Source organism: Canis lupus, chromosome 20 (genome assembly GCF_003254725.2).
Source record: "Canis lupus dingo isolate Sandy chromosome 20, ASM325472v2, whole genome shotgun sequence".
NCBI classification, from domain to species: Eukaryota; Metazoa; Chordata; class Mammalia; order Carnivora; family Canidae; genus Canis; species Canis lupus.
In genome coordinates, this window is record NC_064262.1 from 53,168,415 (window position 1) to 53,187,483 (window position 19,069).

Here is a 19,069-nt window from a genome sequence, read left to right on the forward strand (position 1 = left end):
TGCAAGACGTAGAGTTCTGGAAGCAGATGGTGGTGATGGTGGCACACCGTGCCACTGAATTGTGCACCTAAAAATGGTTGAAACGGTAAATTTCAAGTTATGTATATACCTTTTAAAAGATGTTATTTATTTGAGAGAGAGGGAGACAGAGGGAGAGAGCATGAGGGGGGGTTGGAACAGAGGAAGAGGGAGAAGCAGGCTCCCCACTGAGCAGGGGGTCCAATGCTTAACAGACTAGGCCACCCAGGCGCCCCCGTGTTATGTATCTTTCACGATAAGGAAAACGTAAAGGTGAAGGTCACTTGATGGAGCAGTGAGTGAGGAAGGTTAGAGACAAAGGCAAATGCTGGAACACCCGGGAAGAGCTGCAAAATGAATCCGAATGAGCACGTGGTGCAAAGGAAACTCGGGGCTGGATGGGAAAGGCAGACAGTGCCACCTACAGGTAGCTCCCTGCGTTCTTCGAGGCGCTGGCAAAACCAGAAGCCACAGCCCGTTCGTCCCAGTGCCCGCACCAGACATCATGCCCCCGCCCATGTGGCACAGCAGACGCATCACTGAGAAAATAGAAACCAGCAGAAAGACACATCCGTAGTCATCACCCCCGCCAACCTGCCAACCTGCATCTAGACCCACATGCCAGCCCAGCCTTCCCTCCCGCTGCTCTGGGTAAGCGAAGCACCCGGATCCCAGGCAAAGCCAGGCGGCCACCAGCTCCCAAACCCACTTGCCTATGCAAGGAGCCACCCCAACAATCCTCCCTCTGCACCAGATTACTCCCATCAGCACACAAATATGCTGACTCATCTTTCACCTTTTTTTTTGGGGGGGTTTGGTTTCATTATGGAGATGAAATGCACATAACAAAATTAAACTCCAGTGGCAGATAGCACATTTAAAAGCAAACTTTGGGGAAAAAAAAAATAAAAAATAAAATAAAATAATAAAATAAAATAAAATAAAATAAAATAAAATAAAATAAAATAAAATAAAATATAAAATAAAATAAATAAAATAAAATAAAATAAAATAAAATAATAAAATAAAGTAAATTAAAATAAAATAAAATAAAATAAAATAAAAAAATAAAAGCAAACTTTGGTAGCATTTACTGTATTTACAAAGCTTTGCAACCACAGTCTAATTCTGAAACATATTCACATGGCAAATAAGCACATGAAAAGATGGGAATTGCAAATTTAAACAAGATACCATCACACATCTATTAAAAACCCAAACACTGGGACGCCTGGGTGGCTCAGCGGTTAAGCGTCTGCCTTTGGCTCAGGGTGTGATCCCGGAGTCCTGGGATCGAGTCTCGCATCGGGCTCCCTGCAGGAGCCTGGTTCTCCCTCTGCCTGTGTCTCTGCCTCTCTCCCTGTGCCTCTCATGAATAAATAAATAAAATCTTAAAAACAAACAAACAAACAAACACTGAGATGCCTGAGTGGCTCAGTTGGTTAAACGTCTGCCTTTGGCTCAGGTCATGATCCCAGGGTCCTGGGATCGAGCCCCGCATCGGGCTCCCTGCTCAGCGGGGAGTCTGCTTCTCCCTGCTCCCTCTTGCTATCTCTTGCGCTCAAATAAATAAATAAAACCTTAAAAATAAACACTGACAACACCTAATGCTGGCGAGGATGAGGAGCAACGGGGTTCTCATTCACTGCTGGTGGGGACGCAAAATGGTCCAGCCACTCTGGAAGACAGTTTAGCGATTTCTGACAAAACTGAACATATCCATGTGAGTTAATGAGCACTGGGTGTGATATACAACCGATGGATCACTGAACTCTACATCTGAAACTAATAATACTCTATATGTGAATTAATTGAATTTAAATAAAATTAAAATTTTTAAAAACACTAAATATATCATACAAAGCTATCTTACAAAACCATTTTACCATATAATCCAGCAATCATGTTCCTTGGTATTTATCCAAAGGTATTTACCCAAAGGACATTTACTTATGTCCACACAGACGCCTGTACTCAGGTGCCTGCAGCAGCTTTCTCTGCATTTGCAAGGACCTGGAAGGGAGCAAAATGTCCTTCTGGAAGTAAATGGACAAACTTTGGGACGTCCAGACAATGGGATATTATTTAGTGCTGAAAAGAAATAAGCCATCACGGGGGATCCCTGGATGGCTCCGTGGTTTAGCGCCTGCCTTCGGCCCAGGGCCTGATCCTGGAGTCCTGGGATCGAGTCCCGAATCGGGGTCCCTGAAGGGAGCCTGTTTCTCCGTCTGCCTGTGTCTCTGCCTCTCTCTCTCTCTCGTAAATGGATGAATAAATCTTTAAAAAAAAAAAAAATGAGCGATCAAGTCACAAAACTATGTGGAGGAACCTTAAATGCACGTGACGAAGTGAAAGAAGCCAGTCTGAAAAGTCTACAGATCGTGTGACCCTCATTCCATGACATTCTGGAAAAGCAAAACTGTGAAGACAGTAAAAAAAGAACTTGCCAGAATTAGGGGGGGATCCCTGGGTGGCGCAGCGGTTTAGCGCCTGCCTTTGGCCCAGGGCGCGATCCTGGAGACCCGGGATCAAATCCCACATCAGGCTCCCGGTGCATGGAGCCTGCTTCTCCCTCTGCCTGTGTCTCTGCCCCTCTCTCTCTCTCTCTGTGACTATTATAAAAATTTAAAAAAAAAAAGAATTAGGGGAGGAGGATTAAGAGGCCGAGCACAGAGGGGTCTTAGGGCAGCAAGAACAGTGTACACGATCCTATACTGATAGACACACGTCATTACGTACCTGTCCAAACCCACAGAAAGGACACCACTAAGAGGGAATTTTAATGAGACTTGAGGTGGTAATGATGTCTCACTGAGGGTTCATCAGTTATAACAAATGTATCTCAGACAGGGATGGGAGGGGAGATAATGGATAATATGGACTATGCATATGGGGGTGGATAGGATGTATAGGGGAATCTCTGTATTTTCCTAATTTTGCTGTGAACCTGCAACTGATCTAACAAATAGTCTTTAAAAACGTTTTTCCTGGGATCCCTGGGTGGCACAGCGGTTTGGTGCCTGCCTTTGGCCCAGGGCGCGATCCTGGAGACCCCGGGATCGAGTCCCACGTCGGGCTCCCGGTGCATGGAGCCTGCTTCTCCCTCTGCCTATGTCTCTGCCTCTCTCTGTGTGTGACTATCATAAATAGAAATTTAAGAAAAAAAAAAAAACGTTTTTCCTCACCCCCAAATCAAACCCTGTACTCATTAAGCAGCTGCTTCCCATTGCCTGCTCTCCCCACCCCAGCCCCCGGCATCCACGAACCTGCCTTCTGTCTCTGGATTTACCTGTCCTGGGTATTTCACACGGCTGGGAACTCATGGTAGAGGACTTCTTGTCTTGCTTCTTTCTCTGAACATGCTGTTTTCAGGTCCGACCAGGCTGTGTTGCAGGACTTCATTCTTTCTTATGACCGGGTAATATTCCACTGTATGGATGGACCGTCATCTGCTTATCCACTACCCATGGATGGACATTTAGGTGGTTTCCACCTTTTGGCTACTGTGAGTAATGCTGTCATGAACATGCACATACAAGCATTTGTTCAAATACCCATTTCCATTTCTTTGGGGGCACGCTCCTAGCAGTGAACTTACCGGGAAACTTTGGAGGAAGCACCAAATCGGTTCCCACGGCAGCTGCCCCATCTCACATTCCCACCAGCCATGCGTGATGGTCTCAATTTCTCCACATCCTCACTAACGTGGCATCTCTTGGTTTTTTGTTTTTGTTTTTATTTTTATTTTTTTAAAAGATTTTATTTACTTATTCATGAGAGACAGAGAGAGAAAGAGAGAGGCGCAGAGACACAGGCAGAGGGTGAGGGAGGCTCCTTGCAAGGAGCCTGATGTGGGACTCGATCCTGGGTCTCCAGGATCACACCCCAGGCTGCAGGCGGCGCTAAACCGCTGCGCCACCAGGGCTGCCCTTGGTTTTGTTTTTAAAGATTTTATTCATTTATTCATGAGAGACACAGAGAGAGAGAGGCAGAGACAGAGGCAGAGGGAGAAGGAGGCTCCAGGCAGGGAGCCCGATGCGGCACTCGATTCCAAGACCCCAGGATCACACCCCGAGCCAAAGGCACATGCTCAACCACTGAGCCACCCAGGTGTCCCTTGGTTTTGTTTTTAAATTACAGTCATCCTCATGGGCATCTTCCATCTACAAGGCAGACACTCATCCCAGGGCACCCCTCTCCCTGTTGCCCCAGCCCTGTCTCTCTGCCCCCTGCAAAGCAGAGTCACCCACACGCGTACCTTCTCCCTGCCATTCGCTCTTGGGTGGGTGGAGCTGTTTTTCCCCATTGTCACCAATGAGCTCCATGTTATTAAATCCCAGCCTTGCCCTCTAGGTCTGGCTGCACAGCCCATGACCCAGGGATGACGTCCTTTTCTTTGATTGGCTCTGTTCTCCTGAGCTCTGCTGGGTTCCCTCCAGCCTCTGGCTGCTCCCTCGGCTTTCTGGTCCCTGTCCCCAGGGCACTGTGTGTGGACTCGCACCTGTGGCAGGCAACTCTCAGATGCGTCTGGCGACCCAAGCCCCCAGGCTGTAGGGCCAAGCCCCTTCTCTGTGCCTCCACGTGGGGGCCTCGCAGCTCCGCAGCTGACCTCCTAGTGGTCCCCTCTGTCGCTGCGCCCCCAGGATCCCCCAGGCCCCGTTATCTTGGCTGGCTCCATCCTTCCACCTCCCAGGCACGCTGACCTTCTCTCTCCTACACCCACATCCAATGGGCCAGCTCCACCAGCTTTTCCTTCTACACGGATCCAGGATGCGACCCCTTCTCACCTGCGCTGCCTGCCCAAGCCCAGCCGGTTTGCATCCTCCCTGGACCAGCCTGGGGGCCTCCTACCGGGTCTCCAGCCCCGCCTCATGCTCCCACCCTATGCTCTGTGCTCCCCTCTAACCAGAAACACTCTGCCCACTTTTTTGTCTATTACCTACTGCTGTATCCTGACCTGGTGTCTAAGGCACAGCACCATTCAACCAACATCTCTTTAAAAAGCTTTTTTTTTGGGGGGGGGGGGCTGGGTAGTTCAGCTGGTTGAGCGTCTGCCTGCAGCTCAGGTCATGATTCTGGAATCCTGGGATCAAGCCCTGCATCTGGCTCCCAGCTCCGTGGAGAGTCTGTCTCTCCCTCTCCATCTGCCTTTCCCCTTTCTTGCTCTCTTTCAAGTAGATAAAATATTTTAAAAAGCTTTTGAGCTAGAACACATTTTTGCCTGCTAGGGCGACCATAACAAGATACCTCACACCCCGGCACTTAAACACATTTTTTTTTTTCTCACAGTTCAAGGTCACAGCACCAGGAGGGCTGGTTCCCTCTGAAGCCTGCCTCCCCGGCTGGCAGGTGGCCACCGTCTCCCTGTGTCCTCACACGCTCCTCCCTCCATGTCCGCATCCACGGTGCCGCTCCGTGTATCCAAATTTCCTTTGCTTGGAAGGACAACCAGATGGCTTGGATCAGGGCCCACCCAAATGGCTTATTTAATCACCTCTTTAAAGGCCCTGTCACATTTTTAAAAATTAAAAATAAATAATAAAGGCTCTATCCCTAAATACAGTCACGTTTGGGGGTACAGAGGATGGAGGGCTTCAGCGCAGGAGTTTGGAGGGGACACAACACAGCTCACAACAACCCACATACCCTAGAATTCACCCACTTAAAATGTGCAATTTTTGCAGATGTGCGCAGCCAGCACTACAGGGCACCGGAGGACATCTCGCCCCTCAAAGAGAAACCGCACAGCCTCTAGCTACCCACCCCCATCTCCCTCTCCCCCCCTCCCCCAGCCCTCAGCATCCACTGTCTTTCTGCCCCTACAGCTTTACCTGTTCTGGGGATGGCATATGAACAGAATCCCATGAATTATCAGACCTTCTGCTTCTCTCACTTTAGCAGGATATTTTCTTTTTTTTCTTTTAAGATTTTATTTATTTAGAGAGAGCGAGCGAGCAGGACTGGGGAGAAGGGGGAGAAGCAAGTTCCCTGCTGAGCAGGAAGCCCGATGATGCGGGCCTCCGTCCCAGGACCATGACCCGAGCCAAGGAAGATTCTATTTTTTTTAAGATTTTATCCATTCATTCATGAGAGACACAGAGAGAGAGAGACAGAGACAGAGACACAGGCAGAGGGAGAAGCAGGCGCCATTCAGGGAGCCCAATGTGGGAATTGGTCCTGGGACCCCAGGATCACGCCCTGGGCCAAAGGCAGGCGCCAAAGCACTGAGCCACCCAGGGATCCCATCAAGGAAGATTCTTAACTGACTGAGCCACCCAGGTGCCCCTAGCAGGATATTTTTAAGGCTCACCCGCGCTATAGCGTGAGAGGGCTTCATTCCTTTTTATGACTAAATAACACCCCGTTGTACAGATGTGCCACATCGGGTTTATCCATTCATCCGCTGATGGGCCTTTCGGCCGGTTCTACCTTGGGGCTCTTGCGCTTGTCTGGCTGGGAACGTTCATCTACAGCAAACACGTTCTGAATAAAGAAAGACACCTAATCATGTAGCCCAAAGAACTCCATCCAAGCGGAAATTTCACACCGTAATGAGAACAGAAGGAAGTATAAGAGAAATCCCTTTCTTGCCCAGTATAGGTTTTCGTTCTGCATTAAAAATTAATGGAACTGTTGCTTCAGAACAAAGCGTACCTACGCACTGCTGTTATTAAATCAATTTGGCAAAAAACAAACAAACGAAGACACGCTGTCCTAAGCCAGAAGCTTGTAGTTGGATAAATCATTTCCTTAAAGAAGGATTGCCTCAAAAAAATAAATAAATAAAAATTAAAAAAAAAAAAAAAAAAAGGATTGCCTCACTGCTTGGAAGACCCTTTAAAACCGAAGTCAGAGCATGGGCCTCAGTGCTGAAATCTCTCCCCTCCACAACCCAGCCATCTCTGACATCAACTCTTACCACTGCACCACCCCCTAGACACTTGCTCCAGACTTCCTGTTTCTCGAACACATTTCTGCCTCAGGGCCTTTGCACTTTCTGCTCTTCTCAGAATGTTCTTCACCTATATACAGGCATAGTTCATCTTACTTCCTTCAGGTTTCTACTCAAATGTCTCCCTGGTTCCAGAAGCCTCTTTTGATTATCAAATATAATCAAATAGGGGGATTCCGGGATGGCTCAGTGCTTTACTGGCTGTCTTTGGCCTAGGGCATGAAACTGGAGTCCCGGGATCAAGTCCCACATCAGGCTCCCTGCATGGATCCTGCTTCTCCCTCTGCCTGTGTCTCTGCCTCTCTCTGTGTGTCTCTAATGAATAAATAAATAAAATCTTTAAAATATATGTATATAATCAAATATAATCTTTCCCCCAACCCAGCCTGGCCATCCCGCCTACTCTGTCGGGCCCTCAGTCCCCAGAATTTCCCACCATGTGACACTGATGTCCTGGTTTAGTAGGGGTTGGTAGCTGACCACCTGCTCCTCCCCTCCTTGGGAGAGGGTACCTTGTCCTTCTCAAGGCCAGTCTCTAGCACCTACAATGCCTGCCACCCAGTCAGTGCTCCACGAGTGTTTGTCCTCCTCCACAAATTAACCCTACAGATGCAACACAATCCCAAAGTTCCAAGCAGGTATTTTCCGAAATGTTGCAAGCCCATGAAAAGATTCACATGCTTACTAGCTAGAGGTGTTGCTCACATAACATTATGTGTGCGCTAAATGCCATGGAATTGTTCACTTTAAGATGAGTAAAAATTTTGTTACGTGAATTGCACTTCAATAAAAAATGGCTCGGTGGGATCCCTGGGTGGCTCAGTGGTTTGGCGCCTGCCTTTGGCCCAGAGCGTGATCCTGGAGACCCTGGATCGAGTCCCACATCAGGCTCCCTGCATGGAGACTGCTTCTCCCTCTGCCTGTGTCTCTGCCTCTCTCTCTCTCTCTCTCTCTCTCTCTGTGTCTATCATAAATCAATAAATCTTAAAAAAAAAAAAAAAAAAGGCTCGGTGTAATACCATTGCACTCTATTAGAATGGCTAAAATTTAAAAGGCTCCCCCCAGGGGAATCCCTGTGTGGCTCAGTGGTTTAGCGCCTGCCTTTGGCCCAGGGCATGCATGATCCTGGAGTCCCAGGATCGAGTCCTGCATCGGGCTCCTGACATGGAGCCTGCTTGTCCCTCTGCCTGTGTCTCTGCCTCTCTCTCTCTCTCTCTCTCTCTCGCTCTCTATCATGAATAAATAAATAAATCTTTAAAAAAATAAAAGTAAAAGGCTGCCCCTTTCAAGCAGAAAAATGAGAATATGTACATTGCCAGGGGAGGGACAGAAAAGTCCACCTGCTTTGTTAAGACATTTGGCGTTTCTTTAAAATTAAATACATAGGGGCACCTGGCTGTCTCAGTCAGTAGAACATGAAACTCTTGATCTCATTGTTGTGAGCTCAAACCCCATGTTGGACATGGAGCCTACTTTAAAAAGTTAAATTAAGGGGCACCTGGGTAGCTCCGTTGGTTAAGCATCTGCCTTCAGCTCAGGTCGTGATCCTGGGGTCCTGGGATCAAGTCCTACATCAGGCTCCCCACAGGGAGCTTGCTTTTCCCTCTGCCTATAGTCTCTGCCTCTCTCCCTCACACAAATAAATAAAATCTTTAAAAAATAAAAAAATAAAAATAAAATAAATAAAATAAAGTCTTAAAAAAAATAATATATACCTACCATATCATGCAACCATTCCCTTCCTGGGATACCTACCCAAAAGAAATGGGTACATGAACAAACTTAGACCTAAATGTTCATAGCAGGTTTATTTGTAATAATAAAAAATTGGACCAAAAAAAATTGGAAACCACATAAATATACATCAACAGGTGAACTGGGTACATGAAGGGTGGGACAGCCATACAATGGAATATGACTTAGCAACAAAAATGAGTTGACTTGTAGTATATGCAACAATGTGTAAAGATCTTAAAATAAATGTGTCAGGGGCAGCCCGGGTGGCTCAGCAGTTTAGTGCAACCTTCAGCCCAGGACTTGATCCTGGGGACCTGGGACCGAGTCCCACATCGGGCTCCCTGCATGGAGCCTGCTTCTCCCTCTACCTGTGTCTCTGTCCCTCTCTCTCTCTCTGTGTGTGTCTCATGAATAAATAAATGAATAAATAAATAAGTAAGTAAGTAAGTCAGGTAAAAAACACCAGACAAAACAGGATACTTACTATATGATTCTAGAAATGCAATTATGGGGCGCCTGGCTGCCTCCAGTTCGGCAGAATGTGCAACTTTTGATCTCAGGTCGTGAGTTCAAATCCCATGCTGGGTGAAGAGATTATTTAAATATTTTTTAAAAATAGAAATGCAGGGTAGCCTGGGTGGCTCAGCGGTTTAGCACCACCTTCAGCCCAGGGCCTGATCCTGGAGACCCGGGATCGAGTCCCACATCGGGCTCCCTGCATGGAGCCTGCTTCTCCCTCTGCCTGTGTCTCTGCCCCACAACCTCCGTGTCTCAAATAAATAAATAAATAAATAAATAAATAAATAAATAAATAAAATCTTTTAAAAAATGCCATGAATCTATAGATCAGTAGCTGCCTGGGTCATGAGTGGGAGGTAAAAAAAAGGGGGGGCACAAGGAAACTTTGGGGGAAGACCTTTGAAAATGTGATGCTCAGTGAAAGAAGCCAGGCCTCAAAGGCCACCTATGGTAGGATTCCATCCATATGAAATATCCAGAACAGGTACATCTACAGAGAGTGGGTTATTAGGTGCTGGGAACTGGGGGAGGGGATGGGGAGAGAAGCCTAATGGGGGCAGGGTTTCTTTTGGGGGGGATGGAAAGTTCTTGGAATTAGACAGAGGGGATGGGTGTACAACACTGTCAATGTACTAAATGCCACTGAGTTGTCCACTTTATGTTTTCTTAAGATTTTACTTAATTTGACACAGAGAGAGCACAAGTAGGCAGAGTGGCAGAGGGAGAAGGAGAAGCAGACACCCCACTGAGCAGGGAGCCCAATGCAGGGCTCCATCCCAGGACCTCGGTTCCATGACCTTAGCTGTAGGCAGATGCTTAAGCGACTGAGCCATCCAACTCAGCACCCCTGAGTTGTTCACTTTAAACTGATTAATGGTTAATCTAACGTGAATTTATCCTCAATAAAAAAAAGAGGAATGGCAAGAGTTATACAGATACACCCCTCCATCCTGCTCCCATCCTCACTTGCAGCCCCCACCCCAACCCTTCCCAGCCACCTGCTGCGGTCCACCCATCCCCTCCTCCTGAGCTCCCAAGAACCACCCCCCGACACACACACACACACACACACACACACACACACACACACACACACTTTTAAAACTTGGACCATCTTGGGCAGCCCCGGTGGCGCAGCGGTTTGGCGCCGCCTGCAGCCTGGGGCGTGATCCTGGAGACCCGGGATCAAATCCCACGTCGGGCTCCCGGTGCATGGAGCCTGCTTCTCCCTCTGCCTGTGTCTCTGCCTCTCTCTCTCTCTGTGTCTCTATAAATAAATAAAATCTTTAAAAAAAAAAAAAAAAAAAAAAAAACTTGGACCATCTCTACAGTTTCCTGGAAGTGACTCATTGAGCTTGCTGCACAGGACAGCAGAGCGAGCCCTGCTCCAGGGAACTGAGGCAGCTGAAAACCCAGCCTGCTCAGAACGACAGACATTTGTACCTGTGACTGTCCCAGCATGCAGATGACAAAGCTGAACCTGAGAGCAAAGCCATGAGCCCACGGGTCATCAGCTGGCTCAAGGGGATGGGGAGTCCCCCAGCCCTGCCTGTCCTGTCCTCAGCTGATGCCCTCTGCCCCCTACGTGGAAGCTGGTCTGCAAGGATGGGACCATGATACAGGTCCTCCCGGTGTTCACATCCTTGTGTGGTCCCCGTGCATGTCTGGGCTGACCTGGGACTCCATGGGAGCAAGAGAATGCATCAGAAGTGATGCTGGCCCGGTTCCAGGCCGAAGCTTGAGGAGGCCTGGTGGCCTCAGCCCTACATTCCGAGGAGCCCTGAGCTGCTACGAAAGAGGTAAGGCTGTCCCGCTCGGGTGGCTACATGGAAAGGCCGCATAGAGGGGGAGCGGCCCAGCTGACCCGGCCATCCCAAGGCGTCGGACGTGGACATCCTAGACGGTGACGTCCAAGCAGCCTGGCCCCCAGAGAACAGCAGCCACCGTTCATGTGGAACAAAAGAGCTGCCAGCAAACATAAAAGAGAATACGCAGGGGTGTAGGGGTGGGGGTAGGAGTTTGCTCCACTGACAACAAGAATCCATGACACCCAAGAATGACCCAGAGCTCCGCTTAGGTGGCCTGTGACGAGTGGCCCCATACGCCCCGTCCACGCCCTCTGACGCACTGATGCTGACCATGCCTGCACACAAAAACCTACAAACAAGGAAATCCTACCCTGCACTAGGATGCCTTCCTATCAAGTGGACAAAGCCCATGGTTGCACTTCTGCAACCCTGGCTTCCGGGGGGCTGGTTGGGGTGCTGTGGGAAGATGTCGGACCCCAGGAGATGGGCCCCCACTGTCGCTGCAGCCCACCTCCCAAGCCTCCCCTCCTGCTGCCCCCGGCACTGCCTGACACAGCCCCCCATTCACTGCCCAAGGCCCAGACTCCAAAACCTCCCTCAACCACCTTCCCTGCACTGGGATGTGGGTGGGGCCCCAAAACCAAACTTCACCACCTCCAGGAAGCTCTCCCTGGTGCACCTGCTCATGCTACTCCTTTTTTTTTTTTTTTTTTTTAAGATTTTATTTATTTATCCATGAGAGACACAAAGAAAGAGAGAGGCAGAGACACAGACAGAGGGAGAAGCAGGCTCCATGCAGGGAGCCCGACGTGGGACTTGATCCTGGGTCTTCAGGATCACGCCCTGGGCTGAAGGCGGCGCTAAACCACTGAGCCACCCGGGCTGCCCTGCTCATGCTACTCCTACCCAGCATCTCACCGTCAGGGACCAGCTCCCTGTCTGTCAGACGTGGGATCCTGGGTGCTCTCCTGAGTGCAGTGGGCTGCAATGGGCCCAGCTGGTGGCAGACACCCAGTCTGGCTCCAGGGACATCAGGAAGGTCACTGCCCTGCAAGCAGGCTCCAGGGGCAGGGGAGGGCCCTGGCTACTCTATTTGGAAATGGGGAAAATGAGGATCAGAGATAAAACTTGCCCCCAACATCCATCAGTCAGGGTGTGTATCATCTAGATTTTCTGTATTCCTGATGCTCTGGCATCTGTGGCCTCGCCGACCAGGCAGGGACCATCCCCCACACCTGGGCCTTGCCGACCAGGCAGGGACCGTCCCCCACACCTGGGCCTCGCCGACCAGGCAGGGACTGTCCCCCACACCTGGGCCTCGCCGACCAGGCAGGGACCGTCCCCCACACCTGGGCCTCGCTGACCAGGCAGGGACCATCCCCCACACCTGGGCCTCGCTGACCAGGCAGGGACCGTCCCCCACACCTGGGCCTCACTGACCAGGCAGGGACCGTCCCCCACACCTGGGCCTCGCTGACCAGGCAGGGACCGTCCCCCACACCTGGGGCCTCGCCGACCAGGCAGGGACCGTCCCCCACACCTGGGCCTTGCTGACCAGGGAGGGACCGTCCCCCACACCTAGGCCTTGCTGACCAGGCAGGGACCATCCCCCACACCTGGGCCTTGCTGACCAGGGAGGGACCATCCCCCACACCTGGGCCTCACCAGGAGGAACAGTCTGTCACGGAGTCAGCCAGTTCCTAGAGATGGCGAACAGCTCACCAGCGGAGCGCACATTTCACGTGCCAACCAATCAGTCCAGAGCCCATACCCCGAGTCAGTATCTCCCTGCCCTGAACACCCCAGGCCCAACTGGCAAACAGTGAGGGACGGTGCACTGTCACCTCCTGGCATCGAGCTCTGACCGCCAGCATGTCTCTGGAATAAACATTATCGCCAGCTCTAAGACCCAGCTCAGGGCAACACAGCCAGATAAGAAACCTGGCTCCCCGGCCATGAAGCTCCCTCTTCCAGAAAGCCCTGGGTAGCCTAGATAGTTGCCTGCCAGAGTGACCCCACTTCCGTCCTGCCCCAATTCCTCTTATGTTTTAGGTTCACCAGGAAAGGGTGAGCCCACGAAACCTGGGCAGCCCACCCTCGGGCCCTAACAAAGGCAGAGCCCCAGGTCCACACTGCCTCTCTCTCTCTCTCCTGTGATCTTGCTGTGTGGCCCACGAGGCTGCGTGAGCCCTCTGGGCAGGACTTGTGAGTCATAACCCTCGTTCCTCAAAGGTCTCAGGTCATCTTTGCTAAAGAGCATGCGGTGATTACAAGAACCACCAGGGCCGGCCCAGCCACAACACTGACACTGGCCGCGGACGGGAGAGGTCTGTGGGGGCCGGCCACGCAGAACACAGGCTCAGGCGGACGCCCCAGGCGTTCCCAGCCAGTGGCCTCGCTGTCAGCAGGTCGGCACCTATGGGACAGAGAGCACCTACCCCCACAGCCTGCTGGGATGATTCAAACCAGCCAATCCCAGGCCTGCTTACCCAACCTCGCCAGTCCCTTCCCACAGGAACCACAATAAAGGTTTTTGCCCACATTCTCCTCCCGCTCCCTATGCCTCCTGACCCTGGTGCTTCCTTCCCCCACGTGGCCCCATGTGGCATAGTGGGTCCCCGTCTTTGGGAACGGTCTTTTCTACAACAGTCTATAGCCACACAATAATAAAATCTCCATTTCAAAGCTGAGTGGAGCCCAGCCCGGGGATGCCCAGCAGAGGGAGGAAGAAGCCATGGTGGATGGCGGTCCCCCGGGAGGCACTGCCCGAGTTCTGCTCCTCTGCACACAGCCTGTGGGTAACTCAGGCCACCCGGCGGCCCCAGACGCCCCCCTCCTGCTCTGGGTCCCAGGAAGCCAGACGCAGAGTGGCCCAGGGAGCACCCAGGGCTGGGTCCCCGAGTCCCACCCTCTCAGGACACCCCGCCACAGAGGAGGGGCTGGCATAAAGGCCCCTGGCTGCCTGGGCAGAGGGAGACAGAGGCCCAGAGGCAGGCAGAGGATGTGAAGTGACTTTAATCCCCACCTTCACATGGGAGCAGCAGGAGTGTCTGAGCATGGGGCCAGCCCCTCAGTGCCAGGCCGCCTGCCTCTGCGGGGGGTCCCAGCACCCCCAGTGTCCAGGGCTGCAGCTGCAAGAGCTGAAGTCTGAGGTGCTGCACAGCCAGAAGGACCCACATCTGAGGGCTGAGGGGCCAGTGGCTGTGCGCTGCTGCCACCAATGGACATGTCCCTGTAGCGGCCGTGCTTAGGGCCCAGGAGCCGTCCGTGGTGGCACGAGCTCGTCCTCAGAGCAGCGAGGTCTTCCTCTCTGACAGCAGCAGAGACTCCTTCATGACCATGAGCAGCCCCAGCGGGTACAGGCGCCCCTGGGCACGGAGCCGGGACAAGACGAACAGGGAGATGGCAGCTACGCCGACGCTGAGCACCACTGTGGGGGGCAGACCGGTGGGAGTCAGCAAGAGCTTGCCGCACAGGGAAGGGCCATCTGCAGCCTGTCCCCTCCCCAAGCCCTTGCCCCCAGGGGGCTCCAAGCCCCAGGAGGACGGCCTGGCCATCTTACCTGCAGCTGCGATAACCCCACAAGCACTTCGGTTTCCAGCCTGGACTGAGTCCTGGTCCTCAACAGGGATGGCTGTGGCATTCCAGAGAGAGGTGACATCGTCTGGGGTCACAGAGGTCCCTATGGACGTGGCAGCCTTATCCTGGAGAGTCTCAGTTCCTGTAATAAGTCCAGGCTTTCAGCAGCTGGGGAGTGGGTGCTGCGGGCGTGGGTGAGGGGGGACAAACAGGTGTTCTGAAAACCCGGGGGACCCTGGGGCTCATCCTCCGCTGTCCCCACGGAGATGCAGGCACGGGTAGGTGCAAGTATCCACACCCTCAGCCTGGTCACCCACCGGAAGGTGTCAGGCATCCTTATCTAACGACCAGCCCTCCCCACCCCTACAGACACGCCAAGGTCCCGTGGCACATACCACAGCCAAGCTCGTCACTGGAGCCGGGACAGTCGCCGTGGCCGTCGCAGAGCCAGGTGTGTGGGATGCAGGCACCGCCTCGCAGGCAGCGGAGCTCGCCCGCCGGGCAGGGCTGGTAACTGCAGTTGTAAACATTGTCCACGATGCCATCTCGGCAGTCATCGATGTTGTCACAAGGGCAGGGGCTGCCAGTGACTGGCAGGCACTCTCCGTCCTGGGCACAAGGCTTGATCCCTGGAGTACAAGGTCAGTCAGGTCGCAGATACCTACCCACCAGTGCTGGGCTATGCCCCTCCACCCGGCCCCCTCGTAAGCCTGCCTTCTAGGAACAGGTGACCCTAGAAAATCCGGCCATCCCTAGAGGCTTCCACTTGTTAGCTCCACCTTCCACGGACTGGCCTCGCTGCAAGCCCCTCATCCCAAGGCCCCACTCAGTGGGTTCCCAGTAAACCCACCTCTTCTCACACCTGACACCCTGTAAACCCTGCCCACCCTCAGGCCCCGCCCCACTATCCCCACCCCACCCCCAAGCTACACTCCTCCCCACACACTCAGCCTCCCCACGGCCCCAGGTGCTCGGCCACTCACTGCACTCATCCTCATCGCTGCCGTCGGGGCAGTCCTCGTCACCGTCGCAGCGCAGGGTGAGGGGCACACAGAAGCCACTGGTGCGGCACTGGAAGCTGGCAGGTGGGCACGAGCCTGCAAGATGCACAAGAGTGAGATCCGGGCCCCCTCCCCCCAGGGGCACAGTGCCAACAGACTGCGACCACCGACCACCACCGACCACCACCAGAGGCAGGCCGGGTCCCAGGGCGCTGGATCGACACTGGTGGCCACCAATTTGCTGAGGACCTACTGCGCTGGAGGCTTGGAGGGCAGGTGCAACTGCCATCCCCATGCTGCAGAAGCCACCGAGGAGGGAGGCAAGGCCCAGGGCTGTGGAGCTGGTGGCAGCTTCGTTTGGAACCCAGGTCTCACTGATCCTGGAGTTTTTACCCGGCTCCAGCCTGGATGGTCTCCCCAAGATCGGCGGTTAGACAGACTGGGGTAGGGGCCATCTCTGAAACTGCCCTGGACGGGGTCCATGGTGAGGGTCAGCTGGGCCCACTATAACCCACCTGCTTCGCCAAGGGGAAACTGAGGCTCCGGGCAGCGGACCTGCTGAGTTACCAAGGCTTGTCCACTCACTTCCTAAACTCCTCCCAGATCCGACCACTGTCCCCATCCTGAATGTGCCACCTCCTCACCAGGCCCCACCCCCATCTCCAGCCTCAGAGTCACATCATTCAGTCACTGGCCCTTGCCTCCCCTCTGCTCAGAATCCTGCCCTGGTCCCCTGAGCCTCTCATACCAAATCCCTACTTTGTCTATGTGGCCACAAGGCCTGGCCCAGCCCTGTGGCAAACCCTTCCGCGACCTCACCTCCTCCCTCCTTCTTCCTCTTCATCCGGATCCCTCTGTCCTGGCCTCCCCACTGTTCTCCAAGAGGCTTGGCTTGTTTCTGCCCCAGGGCCTTTGCCTGAGCTGGTCCTTGGCCCAGTGCTCCCTCCTCCCCTCACTCTGCAACTGGTGATTCCTCCTCAGTTTTCAGATCTCAGCTTTCTTCTCGGAAGGGGTCTCATGCACCTCTCAGAGACGCCTAAAGCTCCACCTTCCACTTACAACAACGCTCCTCAAACTGGTATCCACACAGACCGGACACTGCGCGATCAGGGCTGGGACCTCGTGACCCCAAGCCCAGGGTGGTACAGACACAAGTCACACAAGGGTCCAGGCTGTGTCCTGATGAGATCTGAGCCTTCCTGGACCCCAGGAGATGAGGTTTAGGCTACATGCTGATGGGGAGGAGCACAGAAGGGCCTAGAACCTGGGCTGGCAGGAGGGAGTCTGATGGACAGAGGGAAGGAATGGCTTTTAAGGCTCTCCTCCTGGGGGCGGGGAGGGGGGGGCACGTGGCCTGGACCCAACCTAGTGGCCCTCCATTCCATCCTGGTCCTCTTGCCACCTCCACCTTTACTCAGAGGCCTGAGGCTCCAAACCCCCTTCTCCCCACAGCCAGCACCCTCCATGGGCCTCTAGGCTCAATGAGACCTGTGGCCCACACGGTCCCTGAGCTTTTGAAGCCAGGAAGAGCTGCGGCCAACCTGGATCTGGCTTCCTTCCCTGCCCGCGGGGGTCTGGCGGTCTGGGCGCAGCTTCCTCTCCAGGCCTAGCCACTCCCGGCCCTGCCAACATCACACCTCCCTCCCTGGAGTGTACGCTCTTCCTGAAAGTGGGAGCAGAGCACAGCAGACCAGGCCTCACAGGGCTGGGGGGTCAGACAGGAGCTGAAGCGACCAGTGCCTTTCCCTCCCAGCCTCAGTTCCCTCCCCCGTACGAGGAGCACACCAAGAGTCCCTCCCTCAGTGTCCTGAGGACAGAGCCCACTTGTAGACTCTGGTCCTTGGTTAGTGAGTCCTGCCTCCTTAAAGGGCCCAGGAACATTCAGCCTGCGGAGGTGCAAGGGGTGAGGCAGGAGCCCAGGTAAGGCGGCATCATGCAGGAAAGGGGCAAGTGAGTGACCCTGAGCTCAGAGCTGAGAGCCCGGGTCACCTGTGCCTACAGAGGTCGCTCTACCCCGCCCGGCTGCCTCTGGGAACCCCGGAGCGGGCCTCCAAGATCATTAGGCCCAGGGGCAGGTGCCCAAGGGCGGAGTCCCCGGGAGCGAGGGAAGCCTTTCATCCTCCGAGGCCAGCGGAGGGAGGCGCGGAGGCGCGGAGGCGCGGAGACGGGGAGGGCGGGGGCTGGTCGCCCAGAACACTGGGCCGTACCGGGTCCGGGGCGAGCGAGGGCTCGGGAGGCAGCTGCTGCCGGAGGCGCCGGGCGGCCGGCCCTGCAGCTAGAGGTCGGACGCCGGGAGCCCACCACGCGCCTCCCGCCCGCGCCGGGGGAAGGGCTCCCGCAAAGCTGAGCCGCGGCGCGGGGCCGGCAGGCGCAAGCGGCACCCCGCGGCGCCCGGGTCCCCACCAGGCGCCCCGCACGCGCGAGCCCCGGGCCACGTGCCGGGGGAGTGTCCGGGACGGCCCGGCCGCACAGCCAATGGCGAGGGCCGCCGGCGCGGGGCGGGGCGCGGCCGCCCGAGGGGCGCGCGGGGCGCCGGAGCTCACTCACCCGGGGCCTGGGCCAGGAGCCGGAGCGGGACCGGCGTCGGGGCGGCCTCCAGGCCCAGCCCGAAGCCGAGCAGCAGCCGCAGCGCCAGGCCCAGGGCCGCGGGCCGCCGCACTCCGCCCCGCGCCATGCCTCCGCCGCCGCCGCGCCGCCCCCGCCAGGGCTCGGACCACGCGCCCGGGGCCTCGCTTTTATGCCCCCGCGCACGCGCGCTGCGGCCGGGGCGGAGCCCCAGCCCCGAGGAGCGGCGGCGCCCGCGGCCAAGGGTACCGTAAACGTCCGAATACGAGGGGACCCGCAATTTCAGGCTCTACCCGCTTTCTCCGGGGACCGGGAACATCGAAAGGTGTTGGGCCCATTTGAAGGTAGGGACTATGGGGACGTAAGCGAACTGGTCGGTGTCTACGTACAACATCGGATGTGTCGCATGCGTCCCGCAGCAAGTGCGCTCGTCGAATCGTCATATTTAATACGGCGCCCACTCCCCTCAGGCACGCCCCAGCCTCTCCCGCCTCCAGCTTCTCCAATGCCCCGGGGCTCTCCGCTTCGCTAACTTTGATTTAGGGTCTCGATGACCCACTAGAGCGTCCGCTGCAGGACCGCAATGCTGTGGTGTTCGTTGCATCCCCCGTGCCTAAGCACAGCGTCTGCCACAGTAGTAGGCTCTTAAACATTTAGGGAATGAACGAACGAGACACGTCCAGACCTCCCGGGCTTCCATCAAGGTCCTGTCCCTCGCACCTGGAGGCGCTCACCCCCGCCCACTGCCCCATTTAGTCCTCCTCACCGGGATAGGATTCTTCTCAAGGTAGCAAAGGTCCCCTGTGGGCTTTCCCTTCGCGTGCTCAAGCAGTAGGCACGTAAATTACACATGTCCCGCAGGCTTTCTGTCCAATCAGCTGCTCTGTTTT

The 19,069-nt window shown here is 54.5% G+C and overlaps 2 protein-coding genes across 4 annotated transcripts in view; one reads left to right on the forward strand and one right to left on the reverse strand.

Moving 5' to 3' along the window:
- Positions 1 to 19,069, forward strand: part of HNRNPM (heterogeneous nuclear ribonucleoprotein M) — a 277,045-nt gene that overhangs the window by 115,066 nt on the left and 142,910 nt on the right. The window lies entirely within an intron of this gene.
- On the reverse strand, positions 14,032 to 18,333 carry CD320 (CD320 molecule). 3 transcript variants are annotated; one of them, XM_025457290.3, is made up of 5 exons: positions 18,162 to 18,333; positions 15,597 to 15,710; positions 15,009 to 15,242; positions 14,597 to 14,755; positions 14,032 to 14,464 (listed from the first exon to the last, which is right to left on the reverse strand). In XM_025457290.3, exons 1-5 carry the CDS (start codon positions 18,286 to 18,288, stop codon positions 14,322 to 14,324), a joined length of 777 nt encoding a protein of 258 aa, XP_025313075.1. In that variant the 5' UTR covers positions 18,289 to 18,333; the 3' UTR covers positions 14,032 to 14,321. The 3 variants fall into 3 exon arrangements, with proteins under 3 accessions (XP_025313075.1, XP_048953575.1, XP_048953576.1); XM_049097618.1 differs by lacking the exon at positions 18,162 to 18,333 and adding an exon at positions 17,156 to 17,725; XM_049097619.1 differs by lacking the exon at positions 18,162 to 18,333 and adding an exon at positions 16,434 to 16,914.

Bases quoted from the DNA above. Each gene is read 5' to 3' on its own strand.
- CD320 (XM_025457290.3), bottom strand. From the start codon at position 18,288: ATGGCGCGGGGCGGAGTGCGGCGGCCCGCGGCCCTGGGCCTGGCGCTG. The intron at 15,243-15,596 runs GTGAGTGGCCGA...CTTGTACTCCAG, and splicing joins CAGCGATGAGGATGAGTGCA to GGATCAAGCCTTGTGCCCAG. The intron at 14,756-15,008 runs GTATGTGCCACG...GACTTATTACAG, and splicing joins CAGTGACGAGCTTGGCTGTG to GAACTGAGACTCTCCAGGAT.